Source organism: Puma concolor, unplaced genomic scaffold, assembly GCF_028749965.1.
Source record: "Puma concolor isolate L17-30 unplaced genomic scaffold, mPumCon1.1.hap2 unalloc_scaffold_5, whole genome shotgun sequence".
NCBI classification, from domain to species: Eukaryota; Metazoa; Chordata; class Mammalia; order Carnivora; family Felidae; genus Puma; species Puma concolor.
Window position 1 is genome coordinate 152,814 of NW_028240258.1, and position 25,421 is coordinate 178,234.

The following is a 25,421-nucleotide window of genomic DNA, read 5'->3' on the forward strand; positions in this document are numbered from 1 at the left end:
CTACAGTCTTTGGGAATCAATACAGAATTTCCCAGAACCAAAAATATAACTACCCCAAGATGCAGCAATTCCCCTTCTGGCTCTGTATCTGAGGAAATAAAAGCTATATTTTATTTTATTTTCTATCTGCACCATATATCCACTGCAGCATTATTTATACTAGGCAAACTATGGAAACAACCTAGAACCCATCGACAGATAAAGAGACAGCGAAATTTGACATAAATACAAACATAAACACATACATGTATAAAAATAAATGTGCATATAAATGTACATTATATTTTACTGAGCCATACAAAAGGAAGGAAATCCTGCTTTCTGTGACAAAATGGATCAGTAGACATAACCATGTTAAGTGAAAACAAAATGCCAATTTTTTTTTATATTTTTGTTTTATTTTATATCTAACCTCTTAAAAAGATGAAGAAAGGGAAAAAAAAAAACCCACAAACTCATACAGAAGACATTAGTGGTTGCCAAATAAAGTATTTGGGGTGGGGGATGAAATAGGTGGAGGTGGTGAAAAGGTGAAAACTTCCAGTTATAACATAAATAAGTCCTGTGGATATAATGCACACTATGGTGATTACAGTTAATTATATTGTATAATTGAAGGTTGCTAATGGAATAAATATTAACAGTTCTTACCGTAAGATAAAAAGCGCTCAACATGTGATGGTGGTGAATGTCACCTACGTACCCTGGTGATTTCTAACACATACATATACCGAGAAACAAAAATAAGCTCAAAGTAAAAACTTTTCTAATGACTTAGGCAGAGACACAAAAAAGAAAAAAGGAATGAAGAAGAGTGAGGGCACCTAGGTGGCTCAGACGGTTAAGCGTCTTAATCACGATTTTGCAATTTGTGAGTTTGAGCCCTGCGCTGGGATCTGTGCTGACAGTGCAGAGGCTGCTTGAGACTTCTCTGGGCTCTCTCTGCTCCCCCTCTATCAAAATAAATGAACAGACTTAAAAAAAAAAAAAAAAAAAAAGAAAGAAAGAAAGAAAAGGGAAGTATATCCAAAGGACTAATGGGACACAATCAAGCAGAACAAAGTATGTATTATGAAAGTCACAAAGAAGAATGTGGGTGTTGGAAGGTTTGAAGAAATGCCAAGAAATCCCCAAACATTAGAAAAATTAACATAAAATTAAAAATTTCACTGAACTCCAACCAGGATAAATCCCTAACACCTATCTATACAGATATTTATCATAAGCCAACTGTCAAAAGACACAAGAAAAAAGAAAGATCGTATCTCCAAGGCTGAAGAGAAAGGCAACCTGTCATATACAAGTGTATTCCTTTTTTTTTTTTTTTTTAATGTGTACACAGAAGAGAGACAGAGCATGAGCAGGGAAGGGGCAGAGAGAGGGAAACACGGAATCTGAAGCACATCCAGACTCCAAACTGTCATCACAGAGCCCAACGTGAGGCTCGCATTCAAGAATCACGAAATCATGACCTGAGCTGAATTTGGATTCTCAATGAACTGAGTCACCCAGGCGCCCCACAGGTGTACTACTGTTAAAGTATTCATAGAATGTTCAACAGAGACCATGTAGTTTAGAGGGTGTGGGATGATATATTATGGTGTTGAAAGAAAAATGCTAACAACTAAGAACTTTATCTCTGGCAAAATAATTCTCTGAAATTCAGGAGAAGTTAATACATTTCCAGATAAAAAGCTGACATCATTCACCGCCTGACATGAACTACAAAATGATGATGGTAGTTCTTCAAATTTCTTCCAGGTTAAGTTAAACTTACAGAATATTATAATGTAAGGGTAAACCACGTTAGTCTAATACAGAACTTTAAAAAACAAAAGCATAATGCAATTAAAAATTTAGATTAATGGATCTGTATTTATAATTTTTTTTTATTTATTTTTGAGAGAGACAGAGAAAGTAAGTGGGGGAAGTGCAGAGAGAGAGAGGGAAAGAGACAGAATCCCAAGGAGGCTCCATACTGTCAGCATAGAGCCAGATGTGGGACTCAAAATCATGAACCATGAGGCTATGACTTGAGCCAAAATCAACAGTTGGATGCTTAACTGATGGAGCCACCCAGGTGACTCTAATGGATCCATGTAAAATACATAGTGAATACAGAAGTAATAAAAAGTATATAAGTCAGAAACGTGAAAGAGTATATTTTACATGTGTTTGAAGGTAAACTTGTATCAGTTAAAATAAACTAATTTTAAGATTTTTCATATAATGGCAACGGTAACCAAAAAGGCAACCTCTAAAGAATATGAAAAAGAAATGAGAAGGGAATGAAATCACGTAACTACAAAAATATACGTGAAACATGAGGGAAGGCAAAAAAAGGTGCGAAAGGACAACAAGCTGCAAGACAGAAAATCATTAAGAAAAGAGCAACAGCCATTTTATACCTGTAATTAATTAAATGTATATTACTTAAATTTCCCTAAATAAAAGTCTCCAACTATATATTACCCATAAGAAACTCATGTTTTACCTTAGGACACACACAAGCTAAAATAAAAGGATACAACACATATTACATGCAAACATGTACTAGAAACTAGCAGGGACACTAATACTACTGTCAGACAAAACAGACTACAAGCCAAAAACTGTAAATGAAAGACAATGTCATTAAAATGACAAATTTAATATTATATTTTAGTACAAATACACACACACACGTATATATATATATATGTAAATATATATATATACACACATATATATTTAGTACAAGTTTAAATATATAGCTGACATTGGGGCATCTCAGTGGCTCAGGTGGTTAAGTGCCAGACTTCACCTCAGGTCATGATCTCAGGGTTCATGGGTTTAAGCCCCTCATCATGGTTGTGCTGATAGCTCAGAGCCTGGAGCTTGCTTCTGATTCTGTGTCTCCCTCTCTCTCTGCCCATCCCCACTCACGCTCTGTTTCTCTCTCTCTCTCTCTCTCTCTCTCTCTCTCTCTCTCTCTCTCTCTCTCTCTCTCAAAAATAAACACTACAAAAATTTATATGGCTGAACTAAATGTTTTAAGATGTCTAAAATGATTGTTCTATTATAGGTTAAATTTTATCGTGGTTTATACATGTTAAAATTAAATTGTTATATGATTAATTTCACACCGAAAAACCAACATAAGGACAAATACACAGCAAAACCAATATAAGGACAAATAAATGGCTTTAATACTTAATTTCAAATAGAGTTTAAATCATCCAGATGTATACTTCACAGTGCGATTTTACACTTAAACAGTTATGGATATATGTTGCTTTTTATGAAACTTATTCTTTATTAAACTAATGCATACTACATGTCATCAATATATACTGAAATGAAGGACAGACAGTAAACATTACGAAATTTTCCAGGGAGTTTTAGATCATTACGTATAGTTTAATAGCAACATTAAAAATACATGTCGTTCAGAAAACGGCATACTTTAACTGAGAATGCTGATGAAAATTTAATTCTGCATTTGTATTTTAATGCACCGCTTTTATTCATGTGTCAGTGGAATATTTTAATCAATTAACAGGACTATGAGTCAACTACTATAAGTAGAAATAGTAAGGCCAGAAGTTCATGCAATATACTTGTACTCGTTTGGATTTTCTTTATCTCTTTCCATGTAGTCTCTGTCAATTAAAGATTCTACTCTCGTCTTCAGATCAGAAGGCTACAAAATAAATTATTAATGTTAATAAAAATGAAATCACAGCATTTTATTTTCTACTCTCATCCCAAATACATCACATTTTGTATCTCATATTTTCATTATTCGTAATTTTCAGGAAACAATAAATTTATTAACTAAAATATTACTATAATCAAATCTGAAATACATTAGAAAGGTGCTAACTAGGAATACAGTACAACTAATACATAAAGAACAGAATAAAATGCATCTGGGATGCATCTTGGTAAAAAAAAATCATACTTTCAATTTCTTTAATAAAAAGAAGTTATACTCATTAACTATGCCACATAAGGAAGGCTCTAAAATATAGACGACAGCCAATACCTTAGGCACAGATGTTTCTATTATGCACATGGTTAGTTATGGTGTACGGATTGAACTCACTAGAAATCACATTAAAGAAAGTAATTCTGTAATTTACTAAATAATAAGCACCCCAGTTGAGCCATGTGTAGAGCACTGCAGAGAACTCGAAGAGTTTTTTTTTTTTTTCTCAAGGGAAAAAACAGCTTTTAAATTTAAAAAATCAAGAGTACAACATTGATAAAGTAGCAGCTACAGCTAATAATTCCTTAGCACTTACTATATGCTTCAGGAAACTCTTTTGTCTTAGTAACATTTGAGTAAGTCGTTAATATTATCACCCTCCGTGAGGAAGTGGAGATACACACGTTATGTAAAGTTGGCAAGAGTCAGAAAATGAGAAAGATAGGACGAAGCAGGATTGAAAAAAATCATAGCTGACAGCCTTTGTGAACCAAGCCATAAACATTAGACTAGAAATCGAAGTGTTTGTAGCAATTCTATTTTGATTACTTAGGGTACACAAAACTACAATTTTCATTTTATTTTATGATGACATACGAACCAATAGCTTGACATTTTATTTTTTTATTTTTTTTATAGATGAAATTTATTGTCAAATTGGTTTCCATACAACACCCAGTGCTCATCCCAAAAGGTGCCCTCCTCAATACCCATCACCCACCCTCTCCTCCCTCCCAATAGCTTGACATTTTTAATAAGTATGGCAGAAAAAATTTATTAGAATGTCTAACCTATAAGAATCAGACAAAATAGCTACATATTGTCTTTAAAAAGACTTTTTGAAAATGGTTAAGTAAGCGGTAATTTGCCACATATTGTTAATAATTTGTCAGGTTGTAGTATGTAATAATGTCACAAAGATCAACCGTTATAAGATGTAAAAACAGAGAAAGGACTATCATAGTAAGACCAAAGGCCACTCTGCTAGGAATTCTGAAGTATTTGCTGATAAGCAGTGCAAATAAAGGCAACTTCTAACTGTATTTCATCAAGAAGATACATCAAGGAAGTGAATCTAAACCACGGAGGTACAGTGAAAATACTTAAAATGGATCATGAGACTAATTTCTTTTTCTATTTTTTTGTGTTACCTTTCAAAATGTTACAACTTTTTACTTATAAAATTGATAAAATTTAATAACCTAATACAGTAAACCATAACACAAAAAGGGACCTAAGTCCTGTGATAATCACACTCACAATTTTTACTCTGTATCACAGATACATTTTTACTTGAAATTACTTTATAAACCTATGGTTTTATTCAAAAGTACTCAATGCCACTGGATTTTTGGTAGATTTGTTTACCTGTACTGTAAATTTTAGCTGGTTATACAATTCTGAGAGAAGTACACTGTGGGTAAGTGTTTTCCTTATCTTCATAATGCGAACAATTGCAGCATCAATCTGATATCGTCGATCTTGGAAAACTCTCTGTGTGGTGATGGTACGTTCCTCTATCTAATGAAAATAATTGAAAGATAAAATGACAATACGTAAAATTTCAATAATAATTAAACTGTTATGAAAATTAAAGGTTTCAAAGGATGACTTTTTGTAAAAACAGAACAGTAACAGAAACGATACATAATTCACTTTTGCTTCTATTGGAAACCTTTTATATACTAAACTTTTTGGATTTAAGTTTGTATTAAGTCATCCTCAATTTTAGAGTCCTTTTAGCCAGAAAAGCTATTAATAGGAAAGCACTGTGCTATGGTTTGAGCAGTTCTTTTAAACAAGTTAGTTGTACTACTTCGGTGGTAATAAACACTCTCTTGCAATTCTATATGTTTCAAGATACCATATTTAAATGTCATGTCATAGATACAAAGTAAAGCTTATCTTGTACATATAAAGTCACTCCATTATTAATTATTCTATTTATTCAAGCTAAAGCTTTTTTTCTATTTTACTTTACATTAAATCATATATTTCAGAGACTTTTCTTATTTTAACTTCTGGCAATTAGAAAAGGATATGTGTAACAAAGCTTTTTTTTTTTAATTTTCGTATGTATATTATTTTTTTGAATTTTTTAAAATGCTTATTTATTTTTGAGACAATGCGAGAGACAGAGTGCAAGCGGTGGTGGGCGGACAGAGAGAGACACACAGAATCTTAAGCAGGCTCCAGGCTCTGAGCTGTCAGCACAGAGCCCTATGGGGAGTTTGAACTCAGGAACCATGAGCTCATGACCTGAGCTGAAGTCAGACACTTAACGGACAGAGCCACTCAGGCACCCTATAAGTATATTCTATAAAAAAAATAAAAAATTAAAAAAAATTTTTTTTTTGAACTTCTAACTGCAAATGTTTTTCACTCATATCCTAAACCTTCCACAGTGATCCTCCAAATCATCTGAGTTTCCAGGAGTATATAATCTTTCGAATTGCCTTCTGGGTTCCAAATTCCAAATAAAGCCTTCCAAATTCTCAAAGCAAGAGCTGCTTACTTTTAATTTGTCAGTATTTTCTTTATTTTTACTACTTCATTTTCTGTGTGTGCTTCATCATTACATTTTCTTAAATGCTCATTTCATACTTCTCATTTTTAAGATGATCTCAACTCCTGTTTTACCAGTAAAGCTTTAAATACACTATGTCTAATAAAACTATCTTAGTTTATCTTCTACCATTCATACATACATTTTTTATTGAAGTGGAATCACAAAATACAAAATTAACAATTTTAAAATGGTTTATGGGGCGCCTGGGTGGCGCAGTCGGTTAAGCGTCCGACTTCAGCCAGGTCACGATCTCGCGGTCCGGGAGTTCGAGCCCCGCGTCAGGCTCTGGGCTGATGGCTCAGAGCCTGGAGCCTGTTTCCGATTCTGTGTCTCCCTCTCTCTCTGCCCCTCCCCCGTTCATGCTCTCTCTCTGTCCCAAAAATAAATAAACGTTGAAAAAAAAAAGTTAAAATGGTTTAGAAATTTTAAATATACAGTTGGAAGCATTTAAGCATACTCAAAATGTTGTGCAACCACTATTTCTCTCTAGTTTCAAAACATTTTTGCCACTCAAGAAAACACCCTGTGCACATTAAGTAATCATTCATCATTTCCCATTCACTCATGATGTGGTTACCACTACTCTTCTTAAGTATGGATTTTATGACTTTTCAAATATAATATGGAAAGAACTATACTATAACTGACCTGTTATGTCTGCCTTCTGTCACTTAGCATAAGGTTTTATACACAAAATACTTCTATACACATAAATAATGCTTTTTATACATAATGAAGGGTAATTCTTACTGAAGGATGTATTGGTACTTTGTTTCTTTTATATATATGAGTAATATTTCATTGTATGAGTACAATACAATTTACTTATCCATTTATCCAATGATGGACATCTGGGTTATTTCCATTTTGGCTACTGTAAATAATTCTGCAAGAAATTCTTGTGACAAGCTTCAGTGGACATATATTATTTTCTCTTTAATGGTTAATGAGAATAGCTGAGTCAAATGGTCACTCTGAGTTTAACTGAGAAATCTCAAACTATTTTGCACAGGTGCTGCAATACTACATATTCACACCAGAAACGCACAGGATTCATATTTCTTTTGAAAACCTCTTTGTATCTGATTTGTCGATTCAAGCCATCTGGGAGTAATGTGGAATCTCACTGTAATTTTGACTCAGGTACATTTGAAGACCAATGATGATGAGCATTCTCTCATGTGTTTGTGGACCATCTGAATAACTTCTCTCAAGAAATATCTATTCAAGTTCCTTTTCTTAACGTTTATTTATTTTTGAGACAGAGAGAGACAGAGCATGAGCAGGGGAGGGGCAGAGAGAGAGGGAGACACAGAATGTGAAACAGGCTCCAGGCTATGAGCTGTCAGCACAGAGCCCGACGCAGGGCTCGAACTCACGGACCGTGAGATCATGACCTGAGCCGAAGTCGGACGCTTAACTGACTGAGCCACGCAGGCGCCCCATCAAGTTCTTTGTTATCGAGATTACTTTTATTTTTTATATTTTTTATTTTTTTTATATTGTTAAGAGTCTGTGAATTGGAACATATATGCAGTTATATACATACACATACATATGCATATATAATGTGTAGATATATACATATATACATAAATACATAGATACATAAATGTAAGTACATACACACATATAGATGCATACACACATATATATTCAACTGTAAGTAAAAAACTTACAAGAGACCAAAGGATATTTACATTGATGAAATGGTCAATTCACCAGGAAAATAAAATAATCCTAAACATATATATACCAAACTAAAGGGCCACAAAATAAAATGAAACAAATGCTGACAAATTTAAGTGAGAAAATATTTGAAATAATTATTCGAGACTTAATACCACACTTTCAATAATACACAGAACATCTGGATAAAAGATTAATATAGACATAGGAGATGTAAACAACACTATAAGCAAATAGATTAGTAGGCTATACAAAACACCCTAAGCAACAAAATAATCCAAATGTCCATCAGTGGATTGCTGTAATATTACTCATGTATAAAAAAGGGAACAAAGTTGAGGCCACCTGGGTGGCTCAGTTGGTTAGCCACTTGACACTTGATTTCAGTTCAGGTCATGATCTTGCCTTTCACCCTGAGACTGACATTTGCTTTTGGTTCCATGCTGGATGTGGAACCTGCTTAAAATTCTCTCTCTCTCTCTCTCTCTCTTTCTGTCTACCTCGCCCCTTCCTGCTGCTTGTACTCTCTCTTAAAAAAAAGAAAAAAAAAAAAAAAAAGAGGGGCGCCTGGGTGGCTCAGTCGGTTAAGCAGCCGACTTCGGCTTGGGTCATGATCTCGCGGTCCGTGAGTTCGAGCCCTGCGTTGGGCTCTCTGCTGACAGCCCAGAGCCTGTAGCCTGTTTCAGATTCTGTGTCTCCCTCTCTCTGACCCTTCCCCGTTCATGCTCTGTCTCTCTCTGTCTCAAAAATAAATAAACGTTAAAAAAATTTAAAAAAAAGGAAAGAAGTACACCAGGTAACAAAGCAATAATACAGTTTTGTGAGGTCACTTGGGATGTTTTCGAGAACAAACCATATGTTAGGACAAAAAACGTCACTTAAAATAAATTTTAGGAGAGCAAAATCACTAAAAATATTTTCTACAATCAATCAAGAAAGAAAATGACAGGGATATAAATAGCAGACCCTTAAATATCCAATAGACTAAAAACTAAATCATCAGGGGAAACAGAAGATATTTAGAAAAGAATCAGAAAGAATAGAAAGTCAAAAATAAAACTGTGGAATGCTGCATAGCAGTGCCCAAAGGGAAATTTAAAGCTATAAATGCACACCTAACAGAGAGAGGGGGATCTCAAATTGATAACATAAGAAACCAGAAAAAGAAAAGTAAACTCAAGCCAGTGGAAGGAAAGAAATCATAAGATCAGAGACAAACACAATAAAGAATAAAACAGACAATCAGTGAAACAAGCTGGTTCTTTGAAAATATTTGCAAAATAGGTAAAACTTACTTTCACTACGAAAAGAGATGGATTTCTTTACCAAAGTCTTGCACAACTAGGGGAAGCTGGGCACCGTCTCATCTGGCTTCCTTTCTACCATGGTAGAGCTTTTCAGCTTTTTCTGCCTCTCATCTTGAGTGAAGAGGTGATGCTACCTGTCTTAGCCATTTCACTGCATCCAAACTTACTTTATCTTTGTTTTGCTCTACCATAGAGGTGGAATTAATGTCTCCTGTTAATCCTCGACTTCTACCAAGACTCTTCCATTCCTGGGTATCTCTCTCAATTCTTTTGTTTTCCCCCAGCAGTTTGTTTTACCCCCAGCAGTACCACTGTCATTTGTCTTACTCTTTACTTGCTAAAGCACAGCGATGGAGAAGGGATCATTCTGTTTTTCTGACTCACCGTCAAACTTAAGTTAGCCTTTTGTGCCTGTGTCTTGAAGGTAGCCCCTTTTATTCCATTTTATCCCACTGCAATTGCTAAATATCTTCAAAAGTCTTAAGAGTACAACACTTTTCTACTTCTTTATAGTTAAGAGAAGTTTTCTCTTACATTTTCCCTTTACTGTGTCAAAAGTTAAATGTTTATTGTTTCCCCCTGGTGGTTTAGGATTTTATTTGTAAAAGAAGAGTCCAGGCATTTCTTGCAGTGAAATTTGTGTGTCTCTTTAAGGCTGTTCTGTAGGGGAGAGCTCTCTCTGGTTTCTGTGTAACCTTTCCTCCGAGTTCTCACTTATTGAGATCTGTAGGATAAATCTGAACTCCTACTATGTCTTCATTTCCATGTATTTTATATCTCATAGTAATTTTATCAAGCCTTTAGCAATATGTTAAAATAATATCATACCCACAGGTATAGAGGTTACTTCCTTTTAGGCTAACGTGAGTCTGTACTTGTGTTTTGCCTCTCTTTAGATTTAGCTCAACTCAATAAAAGTTATATTTTGAAGACTATCCACTTGATTTTTGCTGTAAAGTTAGAGGGATTATAGGCCAATATTCCTGATGAGTACAGATATAAAAATCCTCAACAATATATTATCAAATCAAATGCAACAATACATTAAAAGAATCATAGAAAAAGATCAAGTGCGATTTATTTAAGAGATTCAGGGTGGGTGGTTCAACATCTGCATAGCAATCACTGTAACAAAACACACTGGAAATGCATGATGGGGCATGTGGGTGTCTCAGTTGGTTGAGTTAAGATTCTCTCTCTCTTCTTATATCTTCTCCCCACTCTCTCTCTCTCTCTAAAATAAATGCGATGAAAAATATTTTTAAAATGGACGACAAAGAAAAAAAGGAGTGGCAAAAATCATGATCATATCAACAAGGCTGGAAAAGCATCTGATATAATTCAAAACTTATTTGTGCCCAAAACTCTCAACAAGGTGGACAGAGAGAAATGTACCTCAACATAATAAAGACCATGAATGACAAACACACAGCTAACATCACATTGAATGGTGAGACTTATTCCTGTAAGATCAGGAATAAGACAAGAATGCCTTCTCACCACTACTACTTAACACAGTACTGGAAGTCCTAGCCATAGCAATAAGATAAGAAAAAGAAACACAGGCAATCAAATTATAAGAGAAGTAAACTATCCCTATTTACATAAACCAACACGATACTATATAGAGAAAACCCTAAGGACTCCAGTAAAATATGATTAAAACTAAGTTATGAGTTCAATCAATTTACAAGCAGGTTAAGTGTTATGTTCTATACACTATTAGTTAACTATAAAAAATAGAAAACAATCCACTGACAATTGCACACGAAACACAAATAAAATAAATGTAAGCATGAAAAAAAAGCAATCCATCTAAAAAGGGGGCAGAGGAACGGAACTGTAAGATTGGTAAATGAAACTGATGATGACACAAATATATTGAAAGATACACCATGCATTTGGACTGAAAAAAAAATAATATTATTAAAATATCCTGGTCACCCAAAACAGTCTAAAGATTCAATACAATCTCTATTGAAAACAATGGCATCTTCTAGAAAACTAGGGAAAAAAAATCCTAAAATGTATATGGAACCACAAAGGACCTTGAATGATCAAAGAAATCTTGAGAAAGAAGTACAAGCTGGAGATAATCAGGCTTTCTTATTTCCAACTATACTATAAGGATACGTTATCAAAGTAGGGTGGTACTAGCACAACAACAGATACATGGAATACACAGTCCAGGGATAAACCCATCTTAACACAGGTAAATTAGTCTTTGGCAAAGGAGGCAAGAATAAACACTGGGGAAAGACTGGCTCTTCAACAAATGTTGTTGGGAAAACTCAACAGCTACTTGCAAATAAAGTTGAAACTGGACTCCTTGCTTACATCATATACAAGATAAACTAAAGGGGGATTAATGAGTTAAATATAAGACTGGAAACTACTAGAAGAAAACCAGGTAGTGAATCCCTGACATCGGTCTCAGCAATGTGTGCGTATATACATATATTTGATCTGTCTCCTCAGAAAAGTGAACAAAAACAAAATAAACAAATGAAACCAAATCAAACTAAAAGTCTTTTCCATGGCAAAAAACAAAAAACAAAAAAACAAACAAACAAAAAAACCACCTAAAAACACAAACAACAACCAAAACCCCACCATCAAAATAAAAAGACATTGTACTGGTTCAGGGAATTTACATATTTGCAAGTGATAGAACTGTAAGGGATTAATAGCTAAAATACATAAAGAACTCACACAACTCAGTATCCACAAACATGCAAACAGTCAATCCAACTAAAAACAGGGTAGAGGGCATGAACAGATATCTCTTCAAAGAAGAAATTCAGATGGTTAAGAGACACAGGAAAAAAGGCTCAACATCAATGATCATCAGGGAAATGAAAATCAGAACCACAATGACGTATCTCCTCACACCTGTCAGAACTGCTATTATCAAAAACACCAGAAATAAAACTAGAAAATTCCCCAGATAGCCAGAGCAATCCTGAAAAAGGAAAACAAAACTGGAGGTATCACAATTCCAGATTTCAAGATTACCAAGTTTTTGTCATCAAGAGAGTATGGTACTGGCGCAAAATACAGACATGTATATCGACAAAATAGAACAGAAAACCCAGAAAGAGACCCACAATTATATGATTAACTCGTCTTTGACAAAACAGAAAAGAATGGAAAAAAGACAGTCCCTTCAACAAATGGGGTTGGGACAGCGGGAGGGGAGGGGCGGGGAGGGGAGGGGAGGGGGAGGGGTGGGGAGGGGAGGGGAGGGGAGGGGTGGGGAGGGGAGGGCAGGGCAGGGCAGGGCAGGGCAGGGCAGGGCAGGGGAGGGGAGGGGAGGGCAGGGCAGGGCAGGGCAGGGCAGGGCAGGGCAGGGCAGGGCAGGGCAGGGAAGGGAAGGGAAGGGAAAGCAAACCGGAACTAATTAATGGGAGTTCATCAAGATAAAAAGGTTGTGCAGAGCAAAAGGGAACAATCAACAAAACTAAAAGGAAGCTTATGGAACCTGGGGAATAAGCTTAGGAATTCCCTGGGCTTGCACTGATGGATTAACAAGGCATAAAGAATTATAAAGCTATAGGATGCGGACACCCAAGTCTGGGTAAATAAGATTAGGTAATTACCATAGGGAGGGTGGGGCTAAGCCCCCAATACAGACAGGGTGAGGCAAAGGCCAAATATAGAACAAAGGTATATGAGGTAAACAAGATCAGGTATACAGGGCAGAAACGCCCCCCCCCCCCCCCCCAATTTAGTACTATAGCACAAAGTTGTTTTCTCAGGAAGGAAGGACCAAATTAGGTAAACTAGGTAAACAGGGAGATAAATCACTGTGAGGTGAAGCTGCCCAGACCAGAGCTAATTAGCAAAACAAAGGTGCCTTGTTGACCCTGAGGTAGCATGCTCTTTCTTGTCCCCTAAGCCAGTTTAGGTAAACAGAGGGGATGTCTCATGTTTGCTGTAAACAACCTTCTGCCTGGCCACAGGACGCCAGGGTTTTGTTTTGTATTAGCCCAAACTCCTAACCCCACAGATCTTCAAAACCCCCTTTTCGTCATGTCCATAGTTAATGTTAACAGTCTCATTGTCTCTTTGTGTATGTCCATTACAAGGCTTCTAAGCCTTCAGATCCTAAAAAAACAGAGCAAGGACTCTTAATCAGGGCTCTTGTCTTCTCCCTGACATTGGCCATCTCTCATATTTTAATCCTGCATCCCGCTTTCTTGCTAGACGAGAAAGAGCTCCAGACCCAGAGTCTACAACAATGGAACAGGAGAGGATAGTTGCAAACAATGTATCTGATGAGGGTTAGTATCCAAACTCTATAAGGAAATCATCAAACTCAACACCCAAAAAACAAACAACTCAATTAAGGAAAGGGAAGAAGACATCAATACAAACTTTTCAAACATCACAACCAGAAGGTGAACAGACTCATGAAAAGATGTTCCACATCTCTCATCACCAGGGAAGTACAAATCAAAACCACAATGAGATACCACCTCACACCTGTCAGAATGGCTACAATTAACACAAGAAACAACAGGTGTTGGTGAAGATGCAGACAAAGGACTACCCTCCTGCGCTTGGTAGGACAGCAAACTTGTGTAGCCATTCTGGAGAACAGTATGGAAACTCCTCAGAAACCTAAAAATAGAACTACCCTAAAATACAGCAATTGCACTATGAGGTATTTACCCAAAGGATACAAAAATAAAAATTCAAAGGGTCCATGAAACCTAATATTTATAGCCAAGCTAATTATAAAGCCAAACTAGGGAGAAAGCCCAAGTCAGTTTCACTGACTGATGAAAGAAAGGATAAAGAAAATGTGGTACAGATGTGTCTGGATGGCTCAGTTGGTTAAGCGTCAGACTTTGGCTCAGGTCATGATCTCACAACTCGTGAGTTCAATCCCCGTGTCAGGCTCTGTGCTGACACCTTGGAGCCTGAAGATTCTGTGTCTCGTTCTGTCTCTGGCCTTCACCTGCTTGTGCGCGCGCTCTCTCTCTCTCTCGCTCTCTCTCTCTGAAAAATAAACATTTAAGCTAAAAAAAAAAAAAAAAACCACAACAAACCAGATGTAGTATATATTTACAATGGAATATTACTTAGAAGGTATTATGCTAAGTGAAATAATTCTGAGAAAGACAGACCATATGATTTCACTCATATGTAGATTTTAAGTGGGAGATGGGCTAGATGGGTGATGGGTATTAAAATGGAAGTTGTGATGAGCACTGGGTGTTGTTTACAAATCGCTGAATTTTACTCCTGAAACCAATACTGCACTGCATGTTAACTAAAATTTAAATTAAAAAAATAACTTCAGTGACTGTAATTTTGTAATACTTACCAATCAAATGAGTAATCTGTGACAGATGACTGTAAAGTAAGACAGATTAAACAGGTAGTGTTTTATGCTAATTAAGTTACTGTCAACAGAATTATCTACTGTTAACATCTACAAGATGTTTTATATTAGCCCATTAACTACTAATCAAAAACCCACACTAGTTTCACAAAGGAGAGAAAATCAGACAATGTAACTGTAAAAAATCACCCATTCTCAAAGGTAAGACAGTAACAGATGAAAAACGGATCAATGGTACTATAGGACTACCAGAAACAATGAACAAGATGGCATTAGTTAGTATGTATCAAGAAACAGCATATAGATGGATTGAATTTTCGAATCTACAAAGTGGAAGAGATTGAAAATAAGACCCAATTATTTTCTGCCTTCAGGAGATTCCATTCATTTTAAAGACTTAGATACAATATTAAGTGGCGTTATTCCATACACAGGAATCCAAAAGAAAGACAAAGTGGCTATATTAATATCAAGCAACACAGAATAAGCCAATATGGTCACTGTCAGATAATGATAAAGTAGACAAGTCATTACGAAGATACAACATTGATAAATATATACACATTCAAGATTGATCAGATCATTTACATATATTATGTAAATAGAGATCTGAAGGGAAAAATTGATAATAATGGAAAACAGAGAATAAGATATAATAAATAATAATAGTGTGCACTTCAAAACCACTTCCAGCAGTGAGTAAATCATACACAAACAGAACACTGAGAGGAAAACACTGACCTTGAAAAATACATTCCATCCATTCCAGTAGTATATTACACATTTCTTTCAAATACATATAGAATATTTTTCAGGACGATATGATAGACCACAAACACATTTTAGCAAATTTAGTAAGACTGAAATATCAAGTACTTATTTGATCACAATGATTATTAACAATATATCAACAACCAGGGGCGCCTGGGTGGCGCAGTCGGTTAAGCGTCCGACTTCAGCCAGGTCACGATCTCGCGGTCCGGGAGTTTGAGCCCCGCGTCGGGCTCTGGGCTGATGGCTCAGAGCCTGGAGCCTGTTTCCGATTCTGTGTCTCCCTCTCTCTCTGCCCCTCCCCCGTTCATGCTCTGTCTCTCTCTGTCCCGAAAATAAATAAAAAACGTTGAAAAAAATAAAACAAAAAAACAATATATCAACAACTGGAAAGCTTGCAAACTTACAAACAGATAGGAAATTAGCTACACATTCCTTAAGGGGAAAAAAAAAACAAACCAACTATGGACTAAAGAAGAAATCAAGGGGAATTTTTTTTTAAATTTTATCTGTAATTCTTTAAAATTCCAGTATAACTAACACAGTGTTAAATTAGTCTCAGGTGTATTGCATAACGATTCAACAATTCTATACACTATTCAGTGCTCATCACAGTAAGTGTACTCCTTTTCCCCTTCACTGATTTCACCCATTCTTCCACTGAACTGTTCACTGGTAACCATCAGAATATTCTCTCTGATGAAGAATCTCTTTTTTTCTTTGTTCATTTGCTTTGTATCCTGAATTCCTCATATAACTTGTGGAAATCATATGGTATTTGTCTTTCTCTTATTTCACGTTTCTCTTATTTCACGTTAACATTTTACGCTCTAGCTCTGTTTATATGGTTGCAATGGCAAAAATTTCGTTCTTTTTTATGGCAGAATAACATTCACGTGTAGGTGTTTATGTGTGTCACATCATTACCCATTCATCTATTGATGGATCCTCAAGTTGCTTCTGTATCTTGACTGTTGTAAATAATGCAGAAATAAACATAAACACAGAGGTGCATAAATCTTTCTGAATTCGTAGGGTAAAGACAACACTGGAATTCCTAGTTCATGTAGTCATTTTATTTCATTTTGTTATTTTTTAATATGAAATTTATTGTCAAATTGATTTCCATACAACACCCAGTGTTCATCCCAACAGGTGCCCTCCCCAATGCCCATCACCCACATTCCTCTCCCTTCCACCCCGATCAACCCTCAGTTTATTCTCAGTTTTTAAGAGTGTCTTATGGTTTGGCTCCCTCCCTCTCTAACTTTATTTTTCCTTCCCCTCCCCCACGGTCTTCTGTTAACTTTCTCTGGATCCACATAAGAGTGAAAACATATAGTATCTGTCTTTCCTGTATGACTTATTTCACTTAGCATAACACTCTCCAGTTCTATCGATGTTCCATGTTCTATCTCAGTTGCTACAAAAGGCCATATTTCATTCGTTCTCATTGCCATGTAGTATTCCATTGTATATATAAGCCACATATTCTTTATCCATTCATCAGTTGATGGACATTTAGGCTCTTTCAAAAATCTGGCTATTGTTGAAAGTGCTGCTATATACATTGGGGTACAAGTGCCCCTATGCATCAGCACTCCTATATCCCTTCGGTAAATTCCTAGCAGTGCTATTGCTGGATCATAGCGTAGACCTATGTTTGATTTTACGAGGAACCTCCACACTGTCTCCAGAGTGGCTGCACCAGTTTGCATTCCCCCCCACAGTGCAAGTGGGTTCCCGTTTCTCCACATCCTCTCCAGCATCTATAGTCTCCTGATTTGTTCATTTTAGCCACTCTGGTGTGAGGTGATATCTCAGTGTGGTTTTGATTTGTATTTCCCTGATGAGGAGTGATGTTAAGCATCTTCTCATGTGCCTGTTGGCCATCTGGATTTCTTCATTGGAAAAGTGTCTATTCACGTTTTCTGCCCATTTCTTCACTGGATTATTTGTTTTTTGGGTGTGGAGTTTGGTAAGTTCTTTATAGACTTAGATACTAACCCTTTATCCAACACATCATTTGCAAATATTTCCCCCTTTCTCTCGGTTGCCTTTTAGTTTTGTTGATTGTTTCCTTTGCATTGCAGAAGCTTGTTATTTTGATGAAGTCCCAATAGTTCATTTTTGCTTTTAATTCCCTTGTCTTTAGAGACATGTAGAGTAAGAAACTGCTGCAGCCGAGGTCAAAGAAGTTGTTGCCTGCTTTTTCATCCAGGGTTTTGATGGTGTCCTGTCTCACATTCAGGTCCTTCATCCAATTTGAGTTTATTTTTGTGAATGGTGTAAGAAACTGTCCTAGTTTCATACTTCTGCATGCTGCTGTCGAGTTCTCCCAGCAACATTTGTTTAAAAAACTGTCTTTTTTTCCATTGGATATTCTTTCCTGCTTTGTCAAAGATTAGTTGGCCATACTTTTTTGGGTCTAATTCTGGAGTCTCTATTGTCTTCCATTGGTCTAAGTATCTGTTTTTGTGCCAATACCATACTCTCTTGATGATTACAGCTTTGTAATAGAGGCTAAAGTCTGGGATTGTGATGGCTCCCACTTTGGTTATTTTCTTTAATATTACTATAATATTTGGGGTAATTTGTGGTTCCATACATTTTTAGGATCCTTTGTTCTAGCTTTGAGAAGAATGCTGGGGCCATTTTGATTGGGATTGCATTGAATGTGTAGATCGTTTTGGGTAGTATTGACATTTTAATAATATTTATTATACCAACCCATGAGCATGGAATGTTTTTCCATTTCTTTGTATCTTCTTCAATTTCCTTCATAAGCTTCCTGCAGTTTTCAGCATACACATCTTTTACATCTTTGGTTAGGTGTATTCCTAGATATTTTATGCTTCTTGCCACAATCGTGAATGGGATAGTTTCTTTACTTGTCGTTCTGTTGCTTCATTATTACTGTACAAGAATGCAACAGATTTCTGTACATTCATTTTGTTTCCTGCGACTTTGCTGAATTCATCTGTCAGTTCTAGGAGGCTTCTGGTGGAGTCTATCAGGTTTTCCACGTATAAAATGTCATCTGCGGAAAGTGAAAGCTTGACTTCATCTTTGCCAGTTTTGATACCTTTGATTTCTTTTTGTTGTCTGATTGCTGACGCTAGCGTTTCCAACATTACGTTAAACAACAGTGGTGAGACTGAACATCCGTGTTATGTTCCTGATCTCAGGGGGAAAAGCTCTCAGCGTTTCCCCACTGAGGATGATATTAGCTTAGGGCTTTTCATAAATGGCTTTTATGAAGTTTAAGTATGTTCCTTCTATCCCGACATTCTTGAGGGTTTGTATTAAGACAAGATGCTGAATTCTGTCAAATGCTTTTTCTGCATCGATTGACAGGATCATATGGTTCTTTTCTTTTCTTCTGTTAATGTGATGTATCACACTGATTGACTTGCAAATGTTGAACCAGTCCTGTGGCCCAGGAATGAATCCCACCTGATCATGGCAAATTCTTTTTATATGCTGTTGAATTCAACTTGCTGGTATCTTATTGAGAATTTTTGCATCCTTATTCATCAGGGATACTGGTTTGTTGTTCTCTTTTTTTTTTTTTTTTTTTTTTTTGCTGGGTCTCTGGTTGGGGAATCAACGTATTGCTGGCTTTATAGAATGAGTCTGGAAGTTTTCCTTCCTTATTTTTTTGGAAAAGCTTGAGAAGGATAGGTATTATCTCTGCTTTAAATGTCTGGTTAATTCCCCAGGGAAGCCATCTGGTCCTGGATTCTTATTTGTTGGGAGATTTTTGATAACTTACCGAATTTCTTCACCGGTTATGGGTCTGTTCAAGTTTTCTATTTCTTCCCGTTTGAGTTTTGGAAGTGTGTGGGTGCTTAGGACTTTGTCTGTTCCTTCCAGGTTATCCAGTTTGTTGCCATATAATTTTTCATAGTATTCCCAGATAACTGCTTGTATTTGAAGGATTGGTTGGAATGATTCCATTTTCATTCATGATTGTATCTATTTGGGTCATCTCCCTTTTCTTTTTGAGAAGCCTGGCTAGATAGAGACTTATCAATTTTGTTTATTTTTTCAAAAACCAACTCTTGTTTGCATTGATCTGCTCTACAGTTTTTTGAGATCCTATATTGTTTATATCTGCTCTGATCTTTATACTTTCCCTTCTGCTGCTGGGTTTGGGGTGTCTTTGCTATTCTGCTTCTATTTCCTTTAGGTGTGCTATTAGACTTTGTGTTGCGGATTTTTCTTGTTTCTTGAGAGAGGCCTGGATTGCAATGTAGTTTCCTCTCAGGACTGCCTTCGCTGCATCCCAAAGCGTTGGATTGCATTTTTATTTCATTTGTTTCCATATATTTTCCAATTCCTTTTCCAATTGCCTAGTTGACCCATTCATTCTTTAGTAGGGTGTTCTTTAACCTCCATGCCTTTGGCAGTTTTCCAGACTTTCAACTGTGGTTGATGTCATGTTGCATAGCCTTGTGGTCTGAAAGTATGCATGGTATGATCTCAATTCTTTTATACTTATGAAGGGCTGTTTTGTGACCCAGTAAGTGATCTAACTTGGACAATGTTCCATGTGCATTCGAGAAGAACGTATATTCTGTTGGTTTGGAATGCAGAGATCTAAATATATCTGTCAAGTATATCTGATCCAATGTATCATTCAGGGCCCTCGTTTCTTTACTGATCCTGTGTCTAGATGATCTATCCATTGTTGTAAGTGGGGTATTAAGGTCCCCTGAAATTACCACTTTCTTATCAATAAGTTTGCTTATGTTTGTGATTCACTGTTTTATGTAATTGGGGGCTTCCAAATTCAGTCCGTAGACACTTATAATTGTTAGCTCTTCCTGATGAAGAGACCCTGTAATTATTATATAATGGCCTTCTTCTTCTCTTGTTACAGCCTTTAATTTAAAGTCTAGTTTGTCTGACATACGTATGGCTATTCCAGCTTTATTTTGTCTTCCAGTAGCATGATAGGTAGTTCTGCATCCCCTCACTTTCGATCTGGAGGTGTCCTCAGGTCTAAAATGAGTCTCTTGTAGACAGCAAATGGATGAGTCTTGTTTTTTTATCCATTCTGATACTCTATGTCTTTTTGTCGGAGCATTTAGTCCATTTACATTCAGTGTTAATCTTGAAGGATATGGGTGTAGGGTCACTGTTACGTCTGTAGGTATCATGCTTGTAGTGATGTCTCTGGGACTTTGTGGTCCTTGCTCAACATTTCACTCACAGAGTCCCCCTGAGGATCTCTTGCAGGGCTGGTTTGGTGAAGATGAGTTCCTTCAGTTTTTGTTTGCTTGGGAAAGCCTTTCTCTCTCCTTCTATTCTGAATGACAGACTTGCTGGATAACGGATTCTTGAGGCATATTTTTTCTGTTCCCCACATTGAAGATTTCCTGTCATTGCTTTCTGGCCGGCCAAGTTTCAGTAGATAGGTCTACTACTACTCTTATGTGTCTACCTTTGTATGTTAAGGCCCGTTTATCCCTAGGTGCTCTCAGAATTTTCTCTTTATCCTTGTGTTTTGCCAGTTTCACTATGATAAGTCATGCAGAAGATCAATTCAAGTTACATCTGAAGGGAGTTCTCTGTGCCTCTTGGATTTCAGTGCCTTTTTCCTTCCTCAGATCAGGGAAGTTCTCAGCTATCATTTGTTAAAGTACACCTTCAGCCCCCCCCCCCCCCCCAATCTCTCTCTTCTTCTGGAATTCCTACGAAGGGATATTGTTCCATTTGATTGCATCACTTAGTTCTCTAATTCTCCCCTCATACTCCTGGATATTTTTTTCCTCAGCTTCCACTTTTTCCATATTTTTATCTTCTAATTCACCTATTGTCTCCTCTCCAGCTTGAATCCATGCTATGGCCGCCTCCATTTTATTTTGCACCTCATTTATAGCATTTTTTAGCTCCTCAGGACTATTTCTTAGTCCCTTGATCTCTGTAGCAATAGATTCTCTGATGTACTCTATGCTTTTTTTAAGCCCAGTGATTAATTTTATGACTATTATTCTAAGTTCTTGTTCACTTATATTGCTTAAACCAGTTTTTGATCAACTTGTTAGCTGTCACTCCTTCCTGAGTTTCTTTTGAAGAGAGTACTTCCGTTTTGTCATTGTGGGTAGTTCCCGCGGTAGTTCAAAATTTCACGGAACTTACCCTGTGCTGTCCGGAGTAACTTTTGGCGGGTGGGGCCACAGTCAGACCTGAAGTCTGCCCCCAGCCCACCACTTGGGCCACGGTCAGACTGGTGTGTTCTTTATGTTCCTCTGTCCCAGGGGTAGTATTCATTGTGCAGTGGTGTGTCTTGCTACTGCCTGGGCTACTTGTCCAGTCAGCTGTCCAGCTCCTGTCTGAGCTACTTGCACACTGCCAGGCTTGTGGTGCTGGTTCCATGGAATCTGGCCAAGGATGCATTAGCGGGGGTGGATCTGCAACGTTCACAAAGAGCAGAAGGGACCGGCTAAGCTAGTTTTGCCATTGGTGGTCCCAAGAGGAGGGGCCCTGCAGCACTGGAATGGAGGCAGGCCCACTGGAGTGACGGATCCACAGAAGCACAGCGTTGGGCTTTTTGCGCGGTGCAATCAAGTTCGGTGACGCGAACTGGTTTCCTCTGGAATTTCATCTGGGGGATGGGAATAGGGAAATGGTGCTGGCCACCACCTCTGTTCTCAGGCCAAGCTCAGCTCTGTCTGCTGGGCCTCCACAACTCTCCCTCCCAGCATCCTCTCGTCCTCCCCACTCTCCGAGAGCAGAGCTGTTGACTTTTAACATTCCAGATGTGAAGTTCCACTGGCTGTCAGAAATCACAGATTCTGACCTTTCTGCTTTTGCATGGCAGACTTCGGGGGCTCTACCTCGCTGGGCGAGCTGCCCCTCCACCACCCCAGCTCCTTCCCGCCAGGCCCTGTAACGCGCACTGCCTCTCTGCCCTTCCTACCCTCTTCTGTGGGCCTCTTGTCTATGCTTGGCTCTGGCGAGGCCATTCTGCGGTCTTCTGGTGGTTTTCTGGGTTATTTGGGCAGAAATCGGTGGAATCTAAATGATCAGCAAGACGAGGTGTGCCCAGCATCCTCCTACACCATCTTCCATGCCTCCTTGAGTAATTTTATTTTTAATTTTTTGAGGAAATTCCATAATGGATGTATGTTTGCATTTCTATCAACACTGCCTGACCATTCTCTTTTTCCCACATCGTTGTCAATATTTGTTGTTTCTTGTGTGTTTGATTTTACCCATTCTGACAGGTAAGAGGTGATCTCTAATTGATTTTTCGTTTTGATGTGCACTTCCCTGATGATGACTGATGTTCAGACTTTTCATGTGTTTGTTAATCATCTGTATGTCTTCTTTGGAAAAATGTTCTTCTGCTCATTTTTTATTTGTATTATCTGCTTTTTTGGTGTTGAGTTGTAGAGTTTGAGTTGTATAATGCCTTACATACTTTTATTTTACATACTTTAGATATTAACCCCTTACTCTACATATCATTAACAAATATATGAATGTTTATAAATTACTTCTCCCAGTCAGTAGCTTTGCAAAATCTTGTTAGTTTGATGACGTCCCAATAGTTTATTTTTCCTTTTGTTCCCCTGCCTCAAAACACATATCTAGAAAAATGTTTCCAAGAAACATAGATATAAAATTCTACCCCCAATTCACCATAAAAGAGAAGTTGACTTGTGAACTCAGTTCTCACTTTTCCATTCTGTGGCCCTTACAAATAAGGCTTGTTCTCCTGAATACTAGGCTTTGATATTGTTTTTTGGCCTTGTAACACCAAACAGAGAAAGGACTCTCAAAGAGAGGCATGGGGTTTCTTCAAGCATCCTCATCCCTTGTTGGGGAAAGGGAAAATTAAACAGAACCTCTTTGGGCACAGAACACAGCTGCAGTTTTAAACAACAACTAGTTTATAACAGAGACAGCCCTAGAACCCTGCCAAATGGCAGAGGACTTGCTAAAACTCCTTCTGGGTCAGAGAAAGTGGACAGAAACATGGTTTACATCCCACTTTGAAAGTGCAAACCAGAGATGAGTAGGGATGTCATAACAAGCCTACTGCTTTAGCAAACTCCAGGTCTAAACTAGTCTATTTCCAGACATAGTCACACTTGGGTATATTAAAACACAAAAACAAAAACAAAATTAAAATCCAGTGGTTTAAAAGAGCAACAAGCACTAGAGAACCACCCTTAGAACTCCTCCAAATAGCAAGTGGACCTACTAGAATTTTCTCTGGGTAGGAGAGGTTGACAGATATGCTCTATACTCCCCCTCCATCTTGAGAGCACAGAACAGTGCTGTCAGGGTACCCTAACTAGTCTGTTGCCTGAGTGAGCCCCAGGGAAACAACCCATACCAGTCCCAGCCATCCTACAAAAGGAATATTGGAATATTCCTGGCTAATTCTTCCTACACTTCTAGACCTCATGAAAAGGTGAAACTGTATGTAGCAAAGCACCACTGAATACTCCAGGACATGCACCACTTACACTTCAAATGGATTCCAAGGGAATTACTGGTGGCGGGGGCACTCTGGGACCTCTCAGTTAATGTCTGCTACAGGTCCAGCTGTCCCATTAAGCACAAAGTGCCCCAGAACCTCAGCCTGTGCCAGCATCAGTTCCAGGCACCATAATAGTACACCGTCTGTGTGGAAAAGTCCTGGCATACTCAAGCTTACATCCACTTCAGTGATCCTGCCAAAGTACCTTCTGTGTGTAGAATATCCCCCACCCCAATTTAGTTTCAGCAATCTGACTAGGGCACCCTCTGTGCTGAGAGCTCAAGAACATCACGGCCTGCCTGTACAACGCTTTAGCTACAGCAGAACTGCGAAGGCATCCCCTGCACAGAGTTCCCTAGGACGCAATCTCAAATTCAGCTGTCTTGTGAGAGTGTATTTAATACAGAGGGTCCTCCTACATTCCAAATAACACCTACTTCACATTCAGCTATCATGCTAAGGAGCCCTCTGGCTGTAGAGCCATAGGACACCTGGCTTTGACCCACTTTAGTTTTTGCTGTTCTGTGAGGACACCCAGTGTGTGGAGAGCCGAGAGGCCACACGGATCTGTGACCAAATCAGCTACGGTAGTTCTTTTGGGGTGCCACTACAAATCATGCAAATTATAGCTCTAGCCAGCCAGCAAAAGTCACCAACTACACAGTCTACATGAGGGATAACTATACAGAAGACCATTTCTTCAAGATTAGAGGTAACTGTTCAAAAGAAAAAAAAAATTAAAAGAAGTGGTTGTTCCACCAAATACAAAAAACAAACACAGAAAGTCAGGCAGAATGGGAAGACAGAGAAACGTCATCCAACAGAATGAACAACAAAATTTCAGAAGAACAACCGAATGAAATGGAGAAAAGCAATATGCCTGATAAAGTATTTAAAGTAAAGATCATAAAGATTCTCATGGTGCTGCAAAAGAAGAGTGAAAGATTTCAGTGAGACTCGGTAAGGAGATAGAAAATATTAAAGAGAGGCAATCAAAAGTGAAGAATACAATAAATGAAACTAAAAAACAAAAACATGACAGGGAATCAACAGTAGATCAGAGGAGTTAGGAGAATGTATCAGTGATCTAAGAAAGTAATGGAAAACATTCAGGCTGAACAGCAAAAAGATACAGGATTTCAAAAATGAGTATAGATTAAGATATATCTTGGATGGACAATATCAAGGGACCACACATTTACATTATTGGGGCTTCAGAGAAGAATGTGAGAGAGAGGTGTATTAATCTTACTTGAGCAAAATAA

General features: G+C 37.6%; 1 protein-coding gene across 5 annotated transcripts in view; it reads right to left on the reverse strand.

Annotated features, from left to right (window-relative positions):
• Positions 1-3,166: 3,166 nt before the first annotated feature.
• LOC147571150 (cullin-4B-like) overlaps positions 3,167-25,421 on the reverse strand; it is a 139,201-nt gene continuing 116,946 nt past the window's right edge. For all 5 annotated transcript variants that reach the window (XM_086696561.1, XM_086696560.1, XM_086696558.1 and 2 more), the window contains 2 exons: positions 5,339-5,491; positions 3,167-3,682 (listed from right to left, as the gene is read on the reverse strand). In XM_086696561.1, the coding sequence (XP_086552687.1) occupies positions 3,587-3,682; positions 5,339-5,491 (249 nt within the window). In that variant the 3' untranslated portion in view covers positions 3,167-3,586. The remainder of the gene's footprint in view (positions 3,683-5,338; positions 5,492-25,421) is intronic.